The 17,430-nt window shown below is 40.1% G+C and overlaps 1 protein-coding gene across 1 annotated transcript in view; it reads right to left on the bottom strand.

The window, feature by feature from the left end:
* BAIAP2L1 (BAR/IMD domain containing adaptor protein 2 like 1) overlaps positions 1 to 17,430 on the bottom strand; it is a 96,328-nt gene that overhangs the window by 52,571 nt on the left and 26,327 nt on the right. The window contains exons 2-3 of the mRNA XM_047714221.1: positions 16,724 to 16,799; positions 11,460 to 11,546 (exon numbers count right to left, since the gene is read on the bottom strand). Of these exons, the coding sequence (XP_047570177.1) occupies positions 11,460 to 11,546; positions 16,724 to 16,799 (163 nt within the window). The remainder of the gene's footprint in view (positions 1 to 11,459; positions 11,547 to 16,723; positions 16,800 to 17,430) is intronic.

The raw sequence follows: 17,430 nt of genomic DNA, 5'->3' as shown, positions 1-17,430 counted from the left end.
CAGTGCCACGAACACAGTACGACATCTTCCAGCATAAGGAAGAGGATGTGACTAGTTCCCATCAACAATGATGGTGGTGGTGGTGAAGCAGAGTCCGCTGGGTCTTCTAAGGCACTGCCCCTCACTGTGGCCTGTGCAGTTGCTGAGGCCCCCGGACCAGCTGTTCTTGGGCTATGGCTGAGAACATGAGAATAGGGGCTCACTCTTCTCCATCTTGTGTTGAGAGTGCACACGGCATCTTTCAAGAAGACGACCAATTTGAATAATTGTGAAAACTGGGTTCAAGCAAAATTTCCCTTCACATATTTCAAAATTCAAAAATTTACAAGAATGTAAGTATAATATAATAAAGTTATGAAAAACAGGCAATGATGTTTCAGATTAACATTCAGGATGTGCTCACCATGCAATGAGGAACCATTAAATGTTAAACTGACTAATCTTGATTTGACAACTTAGCTTTTACATCTCTAGTTTTAATTAATTAGAGTACTTCATTTGCACATATAATTAGTTACCTCAAAGCTAAGAAAAAGAATGCTTTTCTTATAATAGTTTTTGTAAAGTACAATTTATAATACAGAACCTCCTCTTAAAGTTTTAGGAATTTATACAGAAACCAGTAGTCCTATGATATGGGGACTTACATGGTAGGTGTGTACAGATATTTTATAGATTATTTATAAATCACAATACTATCTTTCTCTATCATTACTAAAGCTAAGATCTTTCTTGTACCCAAAGGGAGAAAGACGTGTTGAGTAAGCATTTGACAGTTGAAAACTGAAATGATAAAAGTCACTTGGCAAAGTCCAAAAGCAATTTTCACAGGTACAATTCCAGGATAATCTTTTTCTAAATCCCAAACTGAAAATAACAATAAAATAACAGTCATGTTATAAATGCTCTGAAGTACAAAACAGAAAATCCTGATAATATCTGATGAAAACACAAAATGCAGAATTATACGTGTTGAATTGGTTTCAGACTACATGATGCTTCACTATTTAACACAACCTTTTATCTGCCAAACTATAATGAGCAGGATAGGATATCTTGACTGCCATAAAATAGAGCAAGTCAGAAAAAGTACACCATTTTGATAGGTAGAAAATTAAATCATATAGCTGGCGGATTGCCATTAACCAACTGGGTGACCTTGGCAAGTTACTCATTTCGTACCACAGTGTCCTCATCTGTAAAACGGAAATAATTATAATAGTACACACTGCAGAGGGCTATCACAATGAGTTTGGAAGTCAGTAATTTGTAAGATGCTTAGAACAGCACCTGCATACAGCAGGTACTATGTTAAGCAAATAAAATAAATTCTCTATTGATTGTTCCCTATTTTTGTGGGAAGGATTTTGATCTCTTTAAAGTGAGCCTAACCTGCAACTAAAAGATGAGGGATTTTGGTCAACAATAACTGCTCTGGGGGTGCCCGGGTGGCTCAGTTGGTTAAGCCTCTGACTCTTGGTTTCCGCTCCGGTCATGATCTCAGGATTGCAGGATTAAGGCCTGCATATGGGTCCCCCACTCAGTGGGGAATCTACCTCCCCTGTCCCTCTCCCTCTGCCCCTGCTCTCTCTCTAAAAAATAGAAATTTAAAAAAAAAAAAAAAAAAACTGTTTTGGCTCAACTTAGCTCTCTCATTGATTCTGGTATGAATTCTTTTACTTTCTCCAGACCTTAGAAATATACTTGTTATATTGTTGTAAATTTATAAAATTTCTTTAAAGATACTTCAAATACTTTTTTCTGCTCTTATTTTTAAGACCCAAGACTGATTTTGACATTGACAAAACTATAACAAATGTATTTCTTAAAGTTGCATGATCTAAAAAAATAAACAATTGCATGACCTATAAACATTGTATCAATAACAAAAGAAAACCTGTGATTTTTGTAGGTTTCTTGGTGATGAGATAAATTGGACACAAAACAGAAGATTATAAGAAACTGGGCCAAAAAATTAATAAATGATTCAAAATAATACAATAGCTAACTAAACAGGAACAAAATAACAGTCTAAATTTATTTAATGTCGAGCTGTAAGAACCTCATAGCACATCTCTAAAGTCCCCAAAGAAAGTCTCCCATTATTTCTTGAGAAATAAATGATAAAGACCTTTATTTATCCATGCTTTAAAAATGAAAAAACGATTTCAAACTTTCTTTTAAATATTTTGCCAAAAGATTTTCCTGTGGCCATTTTTGTTTTCCCTTTCTACTTTTTTCAATATTTTCTAAGTTTTTAAAATAAACATTGTTTGATTTAGGGGCAAATCTGGAACCTTTATACACATTTCGGTTCCCTCTCAAATGAGTACTGTTCCTGGGGTGAACTGTGTACACGGAGTAAAGATTTCTGTGTGCACTACAAGCACATACCTGACAATGAGTTCTTCACGTAATTTATGACTTAACAACTAAACACAGTGGATTAAAATATTTTACCTACCAATCCTGACTAAGAGCTCTGGTTTCTGGCTCTCTGTTGTTAGCTCCTCCCAACAAGGCAAAATGGTTGTGCTCTTGCGTACATACTGCTGTGGTTGTTAATGCATGTTAATTAAACCCAAGCACTTAGCAGGTGGTAAGGAACTGCTTTTTATTTGGAAAAGGCCTATAAAGGGCCAGGTTGAAAGCAGTTAGGCATGTGGGACAAACTTCTCTGCTGCAACCACTCAGCTCTGCCACAGTAGCCTCAAAGCAGCCACAGACAACACGTGAGAAAGTGGGTGTGATCAGCTTCCAAAAAATTGTAATTACAAACAGGCGCTGGCCAGCCCTCTGGCTCGGGTTTGTTCGCCCCTGCAGTTAAGGCACAACTAATAAAAGGTGATACTTTAGCAAAATGAATTTGAAAGAGACTTCAAAAATATATGCTAATTCTTATTGTAATCTTCAAGTGATTTAGAGCATTTAACATAAAAATGACTAAAATGTGATAATTCTCTTGAATCACTACTATTTTACTTTCAACTGCAGTTGAAAAAAATCAATGACATATTTTCTGAGTATTCTCTACAATAGAACAGCCTATTCGTAAAGAGACTTTCATTTTTAAGAGAAAATGATCAGAATAGGGCTTTTTGGGGGGGGAGGATGTATTTCTGGCAGATTTACAGAAAATTTAAAAATGCTATTATTTCTCAGGATGCCTGGGTGGCTCAATCTGTTAAGCATCTGCCTTACCCTAAGGTCATGATCCTGAGGTCCTGGGATCAGTAGCACATCAGGCTCCTTGCTCGGTGGGGAGCCTGCTTCTCTCTCTGCCTGCTGCTCCCCGTTTGTGCTCTCTCCTTTCTTTCTCTCTCCCTCTCTCTGACAAATAAATAAATAAAATCTTTTTTAAAAAATTGCTATTATTTCCCAGATTTCAGATAGAATAACTTATAAGTTTTGGATATTTACATTAAAATATTTTCCATAATGTTTGAGTCACTTCACCCTGCGAAACTTGCATACCTTTGTTCATATGGATAAAACAGAAAATAGAAAGCCGTTTCTACTGCTTTGAAAATTCTAAATACTTTACAAGAATTTCATTAAATGATGTCATATCAGCTATTTTTATTTTCTAAGAAGATATGTTATTTACTAATATTTAAGATATTATTTAAATATATTTATTTATTTTTTTTAAAGATTTTATTTATTTATCTGACAGAGATCACAAGTAAGCAGAGAGGCAGGCAGAGAGAGAGGAGGAAGCGGGCTCCCTGCTGAGCAGAGAGCCCGATGTGGGGCTCGATCCCAGGACCCTGGGATCATGACCTGAGCCGAAGGCAGAGGCTTAACCTACTGAGCCACCCAGGCGCCCCTATTTAAATATATTTAAATCACAGAAGTCCCACCATTGCTTGGCATTTCCCCTTTTCATTTCTTGGTGAGTTTCAGTAGGAACAAAACTTTTACACCCTCCATAGGTGTTACCCCAACATAAGGAGAGAACTGTAAGATGATAAAAAAACGGTTATAAAGAGAAAGAATCCTTCATGAATCAGAATCAAGAGGCACAATAATACCACCAACAGAACTTTACAACTCAAGAACTTCACACAGTGGAACTACTGCATAGATAATGAAAGGAATCAAACATGAAAACAAAACCCAAATTAAAAGTTAACTTGCAGGGTGCCTGGGTGGCTCAGTGGGTTAAGCCTCTGCCTTAGGCTCGGGTCATGACCCCAGGGTCCTAGGATCAAGCCCAGCATCAGGCTCTCTGCTCAGTGGGGAGCCTGCTTCCCCCTCTCTGCCTGCCTCTCTGCCTACTTGAGATTTCTCTCTGTCAAATAAATAAATAAAATCTTAAAAAAAAAAGTTAACTTGCAAAATCAATAATAAAAAGACAACCCAATTAAAAATTGGCAAAGGATGGGGTACCTGGGTGGCTCAGTTGGTTAAGCCTCTGCCTTTGGCTCTGGTCATCATCAGGCTCCTTGCTCAGCAGGGAGCCTACTTCTTCCTCTGCCTGCTGCTCCCACCACTTGTGCTCATGTGCTCCCTCTCTCTCAGACAAATAAAATCCCTTTTTTTTAATCTGACAAATAAAATCTTAAAAAGGGGGGGGGGAGGGTAAGCAAAGGATCTGAATAGACATTTCTCCAAAGAAGATACACAAATGGCCAGTAAGAATGTGAAAAGATGCTCATCATACACCATCACTAGGGAAATGTAAATCAAAACCCAAATTAGATATTACTTCATACTCACTAGTATGGCTATAATCAAAGATAGTGTTAACAAAGATGTAGAGAAATTGAGCCCTCACACGCTGCTTATGGGAATGTAAAACAGTGCATTCATTTTCAAAAACAGCTTGGCACCTCCTGAAAAGGGTTAAATTGAGAGTTACTCTATGAGCCGGGAACTCCACTCTTAAGTGTACACCTAAGAAAAACATTTACACGCAAAATCTGTACACAAATGTTCACAGCAACATTATTTCTACTCGTTATAAAGCAGAAACAACTCAGGTATCCACCAACCAATAAATGGACAAATAAAACACCATATACCTATACAATATTATCCACTCACAGAAAAGAAGTGTTTCTAATGCCACAATGTATGGCACAGAAAACAGCAAAGGAGGGCAGTGGTTGTGCTGCCTCGTTTCCCAGAGATAAACCCATGTGACAGGTTTTAAAAATGCATCACTGAAAGAGAAAGTAGAGCAAAGAAATGAATGATAGTAATAACAAGAGTAAGCAGAGCTGGGGCGCCTGTGTGGCTCAGTTGGTTAAGGGTCTGCCTTGGGCTCAGGTCTTGATCCCAGAGTCCCGGGATCAAGTCCTGCGTGGGACCCCTTGCTCCGAGGGGAGCCTGCTTCCCCCTCTGCCTGCTGTTTCCCCTCCTTGCGCTCTGGCTCTCTGACAAATATATAAAATCTCTTAAAAAAAAAAAAGTAAACAGTTAAGGAAGTAGCTGGCTGTGGGAGTGCTGACACGTGGTCATTTGGGAGACTCTGGATGTGCGGCCACAAGAACTGAGTGAAGCCCGAATTAACACAATGAGCAAAGCAGCTGTGAGAACAATGAAGATGTTTCAGAGGAAGTGCTATCAAAGGAAACTTCACGTGAAAAGACTTCTCGAGGGTATCTCATCCCATCGAAATCACAAAGGATAAAATGTTGGAAACTGATGCAAGTTTAGGGAAGAGCAAGACAACCCGCAAAAGCACAGAGAAGAGGCCCGTCCCTTATCCTGAGTTACATGAGGAGACAAGTGTTGAAACCACTCGTTTTACAAATAAAGATGCTTTAATTACCAGTGTTTCTAATGCTTTAAACTACTGTGTACCAAATAAATACTAATTTTACTATATTTTTCATTTCCCTATACACTTATAACTGAGAATAAGAATTTTTAGTGTTTTTGACAAACATTTTTTAAAGGTCGTGGGACAATTCTTAATTTTCCCCATTGATTATTAAGAAGGCTTTCGATGGTTTTTAACTTGCATGGTCATTTTTATAGTCCTGCACTGCCATCTAAAAGGAGGTCTGCAGGGTGCTTGGGTGGCTTAGTCAGTTAAGTGTGTGCCTTGAGCTCAAATCATGATCTCAGAGTCCTGGGATTGAGCCCTGCACTGGGCTGTACCCTCAGTGGCGAGTCTACTTCTCCCTCTCCCTCTCTGATCTCTCTCAGATAAATAAAATCTTAAAAGAAAAAAATAATAAAAAACAAAACAAGGTCTGTACGTAAAATTAATGAATTTCAGAATTCAGAAAAATACCAATAGAATAAACCCAAAGATAGTAGAAAAAAGAAAATAAAGGTAAGAGTACAGATTCATGAAATTGAAAACAAAGATACAATGGAGTGAACCGAAAAACTGGTTCATGAATAATCAGGAATAATCAAGGAAAATGTATGTGCTTACACACTTACATCACCTACTCTAACGCTACACAAGAGAATGTCAATGAAAAAAATTGTACGGTTTTTGAGTTCTCAAATATTTGTGCATAAGAAGTGGCAGCAGAGAGTCATCTTTCTGGTCTTCGAAACTTTAGAGTCCACAAGGCACATTATCTCATTTCATCTTCACACAGTTCAGAAGGGGTTACCGTCATCCCCCGTGGGCATGCCAACGGCTCACAGACATGAAATGTTGCCCAAAGTCACACAAGTCGACAGCAGCACACCGAGCATCTCTTAGGTGCTGGGCATCCTGCTATCCGCCAGCTTCTCAAGGGAAAATAAAATTTAGCCTGGCCTCCTTGTCCTAGGTTCTAGGATCTTTCCTGTGCTTCAGTTGGGGAGGGAGGCACTCTATGACCCACATTGACACCGATGTCACCTACCATACTCTCTAGGAGTCACCAACTCTTATAACCCTTATTCTGTCTTGCTTGGCTACAGAGCACATGTCAGGGACTCAGGACCCAACGTGGTTACCCACCAGGTGGAAGAAGGTGACTGCCAAGTTTACCCTTAGGGCGTATTAGTCACATCAAGGAAAACACTGGGTTATTGCCCACCCTGCCAATCATGAAGGAAAAATTCATCCATGAGGCTCCCGAGGATGAGATGAGGCAGTGTATGAAGTACAGGACACACAGCAGGCAGGCACTTAATGAGATCTGAGTTTCTGTATGAGGCACAGAAGTGCAAGTGCAAAAGTCAAGCAGGACCTATAAAAGCCATATATGCTATATTATCTAATATACATTTTACACACACACATGTGTATATATATACATATATATATGTAAACTTCTCTGTAATTTCCATCCTTCCTAACCCTGTAACATGACACCGGGCATTTCCGGTCAGCACCTTAGTGAAATCACCACCCCTTCCGAGGGGACCAGTGACCTCTCATCACCACAGCTGCCAGCCTCTCTGCAGTCTTTGGCTACTGACACTGCTTCCTGCTCATCTCCCTCTTGAAAAGGTCCCCATTGTGGGGTTCCCATCTTCTTCCTCTTCAGTGGCCCCTTCTTGGCTGGCTGGCTCTTTTTCTCTTTGCCTCAGTCAAGCATGGTATAGTGCAAAGGCAAGGAACTCAGAATCTAAAGTTGAACCACCTATTACCCACTGTGTGATCTAAGGCACACCCTTCCCTTCCAGGTCTCACCTAGAGAGATAGTGAAAGTGTCTACACCCAACTCAGGGCTGTTGGGTGTTTGAGATTAAATAACACCTATCAGGCACTGGGCCCTGTGCCGGGCAGAGCCAGCACCCGACATATGCCATGAGACATGCTGTATATGAGTATCCTCAAGAGAAGAAAAGACCAGAAAAGAATATAGTGGTGACAAAGTACTTGTGTCAAAGTGGTAAAATTACAGGTGACTTTTTTCCTCTGGTACCCCAGTTTCTTAAAAATGAGGCTGTAAGGTCACACAGACACATAGGCAGAGAGGAAGAAGAGAGGAGGAAAGAAAGGAAAGTAGCAGAGGCAGAGAAAATGCACCTCAGAATTCATGATTACAAGTCACCCAAAGGCTGAAAAGAAAAACAAAAGGGCAGAAAACCAGAAACTGCCCCCAAATCCCTAACTCTTCCTCTGTTTCCATGTCCCAAATAGGAACAGACTACAAAAGATGGCTATGGTTTTCAGCAGAAAAAGCAAGTATCCAGGAGAAGTAACAATTGTAATGTCTGAGGTATATACATGCTAGTGAAACCATACTCCATGTGGGAGAAAAACATAATCCCACAGAGACACAGAATGCCAGAAGCACTATGCAGTTCGAGGCATAGCTAAAGCAAGGACATTTGTATAAGGCCTTTCCTTTCACTGAAAATTGCTGAAACAAGACCTTTAATACCTGTCCTCCTAGCAGCTATATCCTCTCCCCCTCAGATGTATTCCTTGGCTAACAATGCTGGGGAAAGCTCTCTGGCTGCAGGGTCATGAGAAATGAAGAGGATATATGTGCTGGGGCTGCCAGGGGCTTCCTCTTTGTAAAGGGCACAACTGAGAAGAAATTCCTCTTCCTGCTTTTGGATACAATGGGAGGAGAGAGGATGTGACGCCTAAGACTAGCAATGGCAGCCATCTTGGTACCATGAGTTGAGCTTGAGGATGAAGAGAAAGAGAGAAGGAACCTAAGCTCTTAGTAATCATTACCTAAGTAGGCATCTGCTACTCCTGGCCTTCTTATGTGTGTTAATGAACATCCTTTATGCCTAAGCCACTATTAATTGGGTATGTGTTACTTTTAGGCAAGAGCATCTTAAAATTATTCACATAGTATTTGGTGAGCTGATTTGTTAAGAGAGATATCTAAATGGAAACACCCATAGCCAGGAATCAGAAATGGCATGGCTACAGCTCTTAGTGGATGCCAATCCAAATGACAAGTATAAAATAAGCAAAAGGTGAATCACCTTTCCCCTCCAGCTTTTAGATCTTTTCTCCCCCTAATGTAAGAAGAGAGACTGAAATGCTCAGTTCTGCCACTGTAATTAACACTCATAATACATTTGGCCAGGTTTTCCAAGTAGAATCCTCACAGCAAATTTCTATGAATTAGGTCAATATTTTACCTAGAGGATATTTTCTTCATCCACCTCCCAAAGTACAAAAGTATCAGAATAATTAACAGAAACTTCATGTAAAAAAGTATGTAAAATCACAAAGGTTGTCCTACAGCAACATTAAAAAATATTTGAATTCAATATTAAAATGAAAACTACTCTTATAATCTCAGTTTTAGAAAGGATAAGAATTCTTCAGCATCCCTTTCACTTCCTTCCTGAGCAAAATTTTTAAACTGAAATTTTAAAACTAGGATTTGCTGGGGATGGAGGGGAAGGACACACACAAAGGTTTTTCAGAGACAATACTCTTCAAGAATGAAAATTTTGAATTGATTTATGATCTTCACATATGAAATGCCCCTTCAGTTTTATCAGATGGGATTTATAATGTTTCATAATAAAGTAGGAATACCAACACCAAAAGTCCGTAATTAGACAAAAAAACCTTCTTGAAAAATGAGAGAAACAGAATCTACCTTAGGGCTCTTTCATCTATGAATTTTTCATTAGTCTTTCATACATGGGATTTAAACAGACATAGGGTAGGATTTTAGCCTACACTTTAAACAAAATAAAAAACCAGGCACATGAAAACAAGTTAAACACGGGGCGTCCAAAAGCAAAGCTTGCTAGAGCAGCACTTTATTGTAAAATTGCTGCAGACAAGCAGAAAATTACTAACTATATGACGTGGGGACTATAAGCAAAAAGGCAACTTGAAACAAAAATAAAACACAGAAGTTATTTCCATTCCCTCCAAAGAGAACGCACATCCACATGAAAGAAATCTCACCACTGCGACGTAGTTTCCTTGTCCAAACTGAAGTTTTCAGCCCGTGTTTGCAACAACACAGTTGCTGTGGAAATGGCTGACTCAATGTTATGAATTCACAGCTGAATAAAGTAAGGTGTGGAACAGAAATCTTATTTAAACAGTGGCGAGAACCATAAAACATTAAAAAGGCAAACTGAACGATGGTGAATCAGAGCACCATATGGTTTAATGTAGGGGTCATACGTTTTCCCATGGCGCCTGACACAAATAGGATGTTTCTTTTTAATTTAATCCTATTTTTGGAAACCTCTAATCATCTCCATCATCCCAGTAAGTTTTACTATCTGCTTCTGTCTACACAAAGCAGCATGTATTTTATTAAACGGACTCTGGTGAGGACCGAGTTTCTAGAGTCCATACCTTGCCAGAACACGCACAAGTGACGGCACCAACCAAACACAAGTCAGGGCTTTGAAAAATTTCTGCATATAACTATTCTATTTTACTAAATAGAGCAGTATGGACTTATTTATCACACGACATCACTTCAGGCTTAGGTTTCAAGACTCTTTACAAACCCTTCAAGAACCGAAGTTGTCAGAGAATATTCCTGAGCGCCCAGTTCCACTTCACATCCTGCAGCCCAGCCCCCAACCCCAGCACTGTTATCACACCTTGAATTTGTTCCTCCACTTTTATGGGTCAGGTAAGAGTTCTCCAAGCAATCTTGAAAACACTTAAGACACTTTATACAGAAATGATGTGAATTATTTGAATCCTAAATGTATGTTCCCCACAAGCTCCCCCCGACCCCAGCTTCCCTTTCTTTTTAATCGGAGAAACACTTTTCTTTAACCCACTGAGCCCCCCAGGCACCCCAAAACACTTTTCTTTAAATACACACACTCCACCAATATTTTCCTCTGCTATTCTGAACATTTCAAATTATGGCATACATTTTGAAGCCAGACATCTTACCCCTTGTAAAATAAAACATATTTAAAATAAAACATATTTCATTCTTTATTCAAGATTTTAAAATGATGGTTATGTGTGGGGCTATTAGAAAAGGAAAAACAGCGACTTTTCCCCCCTTAGGAGAGGGCGCAGTGAACGGACTCTGTAAACAGAAACCCAGATACCCTCGGAGGCTGGTGGTGCTGAGGGTGTGGCTGCCCTTCGGGTGCGCACAGGAGATCAATTCATACCAGCAAAACCGGAAAAATCACAACTGAGAGCAACTGTGGAAGCAGCGAGAGCCAAGAGCAGGACGTAAAGGAGTCTGACTTTCTGCTAGGTGAGTCACAGGAAACACTCCTGCCAGAGTCAGGAGGCCCGCCGAGCCCATCTCCTTAAGAATGTAGGTCAAAGCTCCCTGGGCTTCATGCTCCAGGGATCCAAGGGGAAGGGATAGGGCCCCAAGTTTAGAGGCAGAAGCCCAATTCCTAGGGAGCAGGGAGGCCAGCCACTGGCCTTGGCCTGCCCTCTAACTAAGCCTCCACTTTCCACAGACACAGCAAACTCGATCATCCTAGAAGCGAACACACTGGAGTACTAGGCTAGCTCTTCTTACTATTCTGGATTTGGGCCACTTCATATGTTCCTGTTAGGGCTCACAGGAGGAAAGGCCCTGCAACCAGCTTGACTTGTGTTTGTATATAATGGACAGTCAGCTCACCCAGCTCTGTCGACACGGGGGACCCGGTGGCAATCTCACCAATCTTGGCCACTCCATCGTAGTAGGCTTTTCCCGCAAGGATCATAGCTAGACAAGGAAAGTGACACAAAAAATCATCACTTAGACAAAGAAAAGAGAAAGTGCCATGGAGGTTTGCTTCCAAATACCTCTCAGTCCCTTCTGGCTACAGGAAGGTCTGGGCTGTGCCAAGGGTGGCTTTCAGAAGGTATGGCTGGTGCTTAATAGCTGTGCCAGGGACAGGGATCTCTCCACTGCACTTCCAGAGGCCCCCACTCAGTGGAAAACCCTATCAGATCCTCATCTTAGGATCCTGGGATACCTTCAATAGCAGCCTCTGGAAGTCCAGAAAAGGCCCTGCTTTCATCATGATGCCAGTTCCAGAGTGGATGTGTTTTCAATATCAAATTAGGGCTGCAAACACATCCACTCCAGCAAGAAATCTTTCCTCAGCCGGTTATTCTACAGCTCTATAGGTCTGCAACATTATTAGTTAGAAGAACTTGTATGCAGTGCCCCAGGAACCTGGTCTTTCTTTTTTTCTTCTTTTTAAAGATTTTATTTCTTTGACACATAGAGATCATAAGTAGGCAGAGAGGTAGGCAGAGAGAGAGAGAGAGAAGGAAGCAGGCTCCCTGCTGAGCAGAGAGCCCGATGTGGGGCTTGACTCCAGGACCCTGGGATCATGATCTGAGCCGAAGGCAGAGGTTTTAACCAACTAAGCCACCCAGGCACCCCTGAAAAAGGTATTCTGAGGGGCACCTGGGTGGCTCGGTTTTAAGCCTCTGCCTTCAGCTCAGGTCATGATCAGGTCAGGGTCCTGGGATTGAGCCCCACATCAGAGTCCTTGCTCAGTGGGGAGCCTGCTTCTCTCCCCTGCCTGTCATTCCCCCTGCTTGTGCTTGTTCTCTCTCTCTCTCTTTCTCTCTCTCTCGCTTGCTCCCTGTCAAATAAATAAAATCTTTAAAAAAAAAAAAAAAGAAAGAAAAAGTATTCTGAGCCACAACCAATAATATATTTGTTGTCAGGGAAAAAAACCTACGAGATTTGAAATACATTATCATTCTAAAAACACAAAAGAATGACCTGAAAAATAATTGAAGGTTCTATCCTGCCCCCACCAACTTTCTGGCAGAGACAAGGGAAACTTTCATTGCTGTAGAAACTAATCATCTTAAAATAGTAGCTCTCCTTTCAAATTGATTCTGATGACTATATTATAAGGTACAAATACCTGTTTTTGATTTTTCTTTTCCTTTCTTTTTCTTTGGGGAGAGGAACTGAGGGCAAGAGAAACCTGAGTTTGAATTCCACCTTCAGTTCTAATGACATGACTTCCTTGGCAAGGTACCTATCCTTTCTGAAACAAAGGACGGTCATCTATAATATGTTTTAATGGGGTGCCTGGGTGGCTCAGTGTGTTCTGCCTTCGGCTCAGGTCATGATCTCAGGGTCCTCGGATTGAGCCCCGCATCGGGCTCTCTGCTCGTGGGGAGCCTGCTTCCCCCTCCCCCCCGCCTGCCTCTCTACCTACTTGTGATCTCTCTGACAAATAAATAAATAAAATCTTTAAAAATAAAAATAAAAATAAAATGTCTTAATAGCATGACCACTGAACAAACAAATAAAAAGTTATTAATACAAATTCCTTCTTTCATTTTACAACCACCAGGCTTTTCAGCAAGACCTAGCCTATTTAGGGTGATTTTGAAGAAAATTTGTTTTACTTCACTCAAAGATGAACTTTGAAGAACACAGAATTTTGGAGCTAAAAGAGCCCTTAGGAATCTCTAAGATTCCTTTCCTTTTACTGTGAAGAAAACCAGAGACCAAACCAACTTTTCCCCCTATTTTATGATGGGTATTGTTTTAAAATGGTGAATTAAAAAGGCATTTCAAGTATAAAAAGGGGAGGTCACAGAACAAATTATGTACAAGTCCAGCTGAAGATATTAATGGCCAAAAAAGTAGTATTTTCATGGCAAATTCATCCATTTCAGCATTTCTTGTTGAGTTAAAAAGTTACAGATTTTTTGGCTTTTACTATATGTGTACAAGTTTAACAACTCTAACATTCTATTATACAGTTACTTCATAAGTCTGAGAATAACCTTAAAGTATAATTGTAAAAAAGAACAATAACAAGTAGCATTTATGTGGACCTTCCATGCCATTAGTTAAGTTTTTCAAGAATATGAAGATGTTGGTCAGTGGTTTTATCACCCTGTTTCATGAAGGAGAGTGGAGTGGAGATATGCTGGGACATGCCCAAGGTCAGTGGCAAATCAGAGGGAGTGCATGAAACTCCAGCAAAGGTCACCTCCTCAGTTCAGTTATAGTGCTTTTTGACTCTTTGATCTCAGCTAGAACTGAAAAAGGGAAGACTCCACCTAAAAACAAGGTTGGTAGCCAATAAACTGTCAAGCTAGTATGTGCAATATTTTAATGTGAAGATTTTAAATTTTAAGATACTGATAAAGCTGAAAAGCAGATCAGTGGGAGAACAGCATTAAGGTTTACACAATATATAAACAAAATTTTTGGTTTGCCTTCACGCATTACATTGACATTTTTCATTAACTGATGACTTACTTATGTTTAAAACTAACCTCAGAATGGCAAAATACTCTTGCTTTTACCATAAAGTGGAGTTAACTTTAAAAACTATATAATTTATCCAGAACTTAATAAAGAATCAAACAATATTCTCATAATTTTGCCATCCCCACTTTGTGAATACATTAAGAGAGTTTCTATCATTTACTGTCTTAAGGAAACAAAGCATATTTGTTCTATTTTAGTGGCTGACCGACTAATTCACCAATCTAAGCTATATACTTCTGCCAGATAATTTTTTCTTAAGATATGATTTCATTAGGTTACAATTCTGATCAAAACTTGTAATAGCCTCCACTGCCCATAGTGTAAGCCCATACGCCACAGAGTTCATGATAGATTTGTACAGTAATGGCCTTCAATAAACCACACCTCCCAGAATTCCCAACCTTTGTAGTCGCCTATATATCTTGTGTGGCTTGGTCATCTGACTTGCCAATGGGATGCCAGCAAGCATAACTCCCTCAGGTGTTTGCGTTCTTGCAACAGCCTGCTATGCCCCCAAGAGGGAGGGAAGGAGCCCAGCATCCCTGGCTGACTACAGCTGTAGGATGGAACCCCTGGGGGCTAGAGAACTGCACTGCCTTTACAGGACCTTGAGAAATAATAAAATCTTGTTGTCTTAGGCCACCAAGTTAGGGACCCTTGATAACTTGACAATAGGTAACTGACGCTGCATTCAAATGCATTAAGAACCTGACCCTACTCCACTTGCATTTTATTATTTCCCAACAGCTTCCCACCCATACCAGTGTGGACCTCAGATCTAGGCTTGGATGAGGTCTTTTCTGCCTGAAACCTAACATTTTTCAGCTAGCACACCTCCTACAAGGCCCACTGCCTGCTCTGTTTCCCACCAACCTTCACTATTCAAATTCCTGTGACACTGCTCATTCCATGCTCTTTGTTAGCTCTGTGTGTTGTCTTGATTTATGACCTAAGTGCTGACTGCACATCTAGCATCCTAAACTATGCTACAAATTCTTACCAAGGACTTTACAAATTCATCTTGATTTCTCAATGGCTTCAGTAAAAAACAGATGGCCTGCAAGAAAAAAAAAACTGGAAATACTTTAAAAGTGCAGAATAGTCCCTTTGGGGAAAAGGCTTGTTAGCAAGAGACTAAGCTGCTGGCAGGTCCTTGAGTCACCTTATATAACTGCCTCAGAGAGGTAGCAAGTGCTAGAAAGAAAACAAAACAAAAACAAAACAAAACACTGCAGGTCATGGTGATTTACTTCACACGGGCATCTAAGGCAATGACTTTGTGGCCTTGTGACTAAGCAGCCATCAAGGGAGAGTCAGCTGTGCAAGAATTCTAAAGCAAGTCTCCGTCCTGCTCTTTGAAGGGGTGAGGGGTTACCTACAGAAATCACTGATACTGAAGATAGTAAATAAGCACTTTACCTTTCTATGACTATGACAACTGGACACCTGTCATCCGAAGTCTAGCTACCATACCCCCTTTTCCTGGGGCACGCTTATGCTCAAAGTGTGTAAGTCCAGGGGTTTATTCTCAAAAATCTCAAGAGGGAGCAGCCAAAAGTGGGCCATGGTGAATAGGAGAAACAAGCTATACATAAAAGACACAAAACCTGATCTGAAGTCTTCAAATCTAAAACTATTGGAAACTAAATTTACTCACATTACTTGGTGGCCTTAGTGAACCAGGGTAGAGGGTGAAACTGGGGTCTGAATATTTTGGGGGTGACGCTTGTTACATAAGGAGAATTGTTTTGACCATGTTAGAATTTGGTGATTATTAGCATCTCAAGTTTTTTTTTTAAACAATATTTTATTTATTTGATAGAGATCACAAGTAGGCAGAGAGGCAGAGAGAGAGAGGAGGAAGCAGGCTCCCCACGGAGCAGAGAGCCTGATGTGGGGCTCGATCCCAGGACCCTGAGATCACGACCTGAGCCGAAGGCAGAGGCTTAACCCACTGAGCCACCCAGGCGCCCCAGCATCTCAAGTTTTTAAGGTGATCATTGATAACATTCACTTTCTAGTAGGGAAATGCATGTGTAGATGCAGGTCAGCTTTCTCAAATGAAACCTCCTGAAACTAGCAAGCAAGTCTGGTTCACAAAGAGAGACAATAGCAAATGCTTGAATTCATTTTACAGGAAGCACTCATTTTGAAATGAGAATCTAAGTTCAACCTTTAATTTAGATGTTTTTCCATTCAGGATAAAAATGTGCTGATATCACTATCAAAAGTTATACACCCCAAAGCAAGAAATTCTTTATAAAGAGAACAATTCCTCTGCTACAAAATACTAGTAAATATTTTAAGTACGCATTTCATGTTATTAGTTCACAAAGAATTTGTTTTGCAAAGTGGAAAACATATTGACAGTAATGGTATAAAATACTGAGTCACATCAATAACCATGATTTGATCATTAAATGTATCACAACAGTCAAAAGACTGTTCCATCGTCTTCCATTTATTCATTTCAAATACACTAATATCCTATCATTGCAAAATTCCATAGAATTAAATAATTTCTACCAACTTAAAGATATTTTAAAATTTCGCTATTAAGCACTTCAAAATAATTAAGTAAAATATCGACTAAACAGTTTTTATATGTGGACTATATTTATAAATTCAAAAAAGAGACTTACCATTAACAGCTTTTTCATAATTTTTTCCTAAGTTTATCAAATTTCGTAGCCCAGGATTGAACTGTTCCATAACATTCTGACAAATAAAACAAACAAATTAATAAAGTAAGCAAACAGTAAATCAAATAATCTTTAGATTTTGTCACTAAATAGCCTGGGATACCTATGTATGCTTGACAGTACAGTCTACAAAGCCATGAACTTTTTTTTTTTTTTAAAGATTTTATTTATTTATTTGACAGACAGAGATCACAAGTAGGCAGAGAGGCAGGCAGAGAGAGAGAGAGAGAGAGAGAGAAGATGAAGCAGGCTCCCTGCGGAGCAGACAGCCCGATGTGGGGCTTGATCCCAGGACCCTGGGATCATGACCTGGGCCGAAGGCAGAGGCTTTAACCCACTGAGCCACCGAGGCGCCCCAAAGCCATGAGCGTTTATTCCGAAATAATAAAAAGCATGTATTTCCTTACGGATGGAACAGGGTTCTTGTACCAGCAAGGCGTGTGTGATCCTGGCAGTTTTCCATTGCCCAAGGGCTGCCTAGAACCTACTGTAAATGGAGCAAGTAGCAGACATGCATACCTACAAGCATACCCCACAGGGACTATGGGCCCAGAAGCTGATGCTTCCTTTGGGTTTTAAGTAGGTTAATGGTTGTCAGGCTAGTGTTAAAAACAGGTGCACATGATCGAAACTTAGTTATATGAGCA

The sequence above is a fragment of the Lutra lutra genome, chromosome 18 (genome assembly GCF_902655055.1).
Source record: "Lutra lutra chromosome 18, mLutLut1.2, whole genome shotgun sequence".
NCBI lineage: Eukaryota > Metazoa > Chordata > Mammalia > Carnivora > Mustelidae > Lutra > Lutra lutra.
The sequence above is the reverse complement of the archived record's forward strand: the minus strand, read 5'-3'. Positions and strand labels throughout refer to the sequence as shown.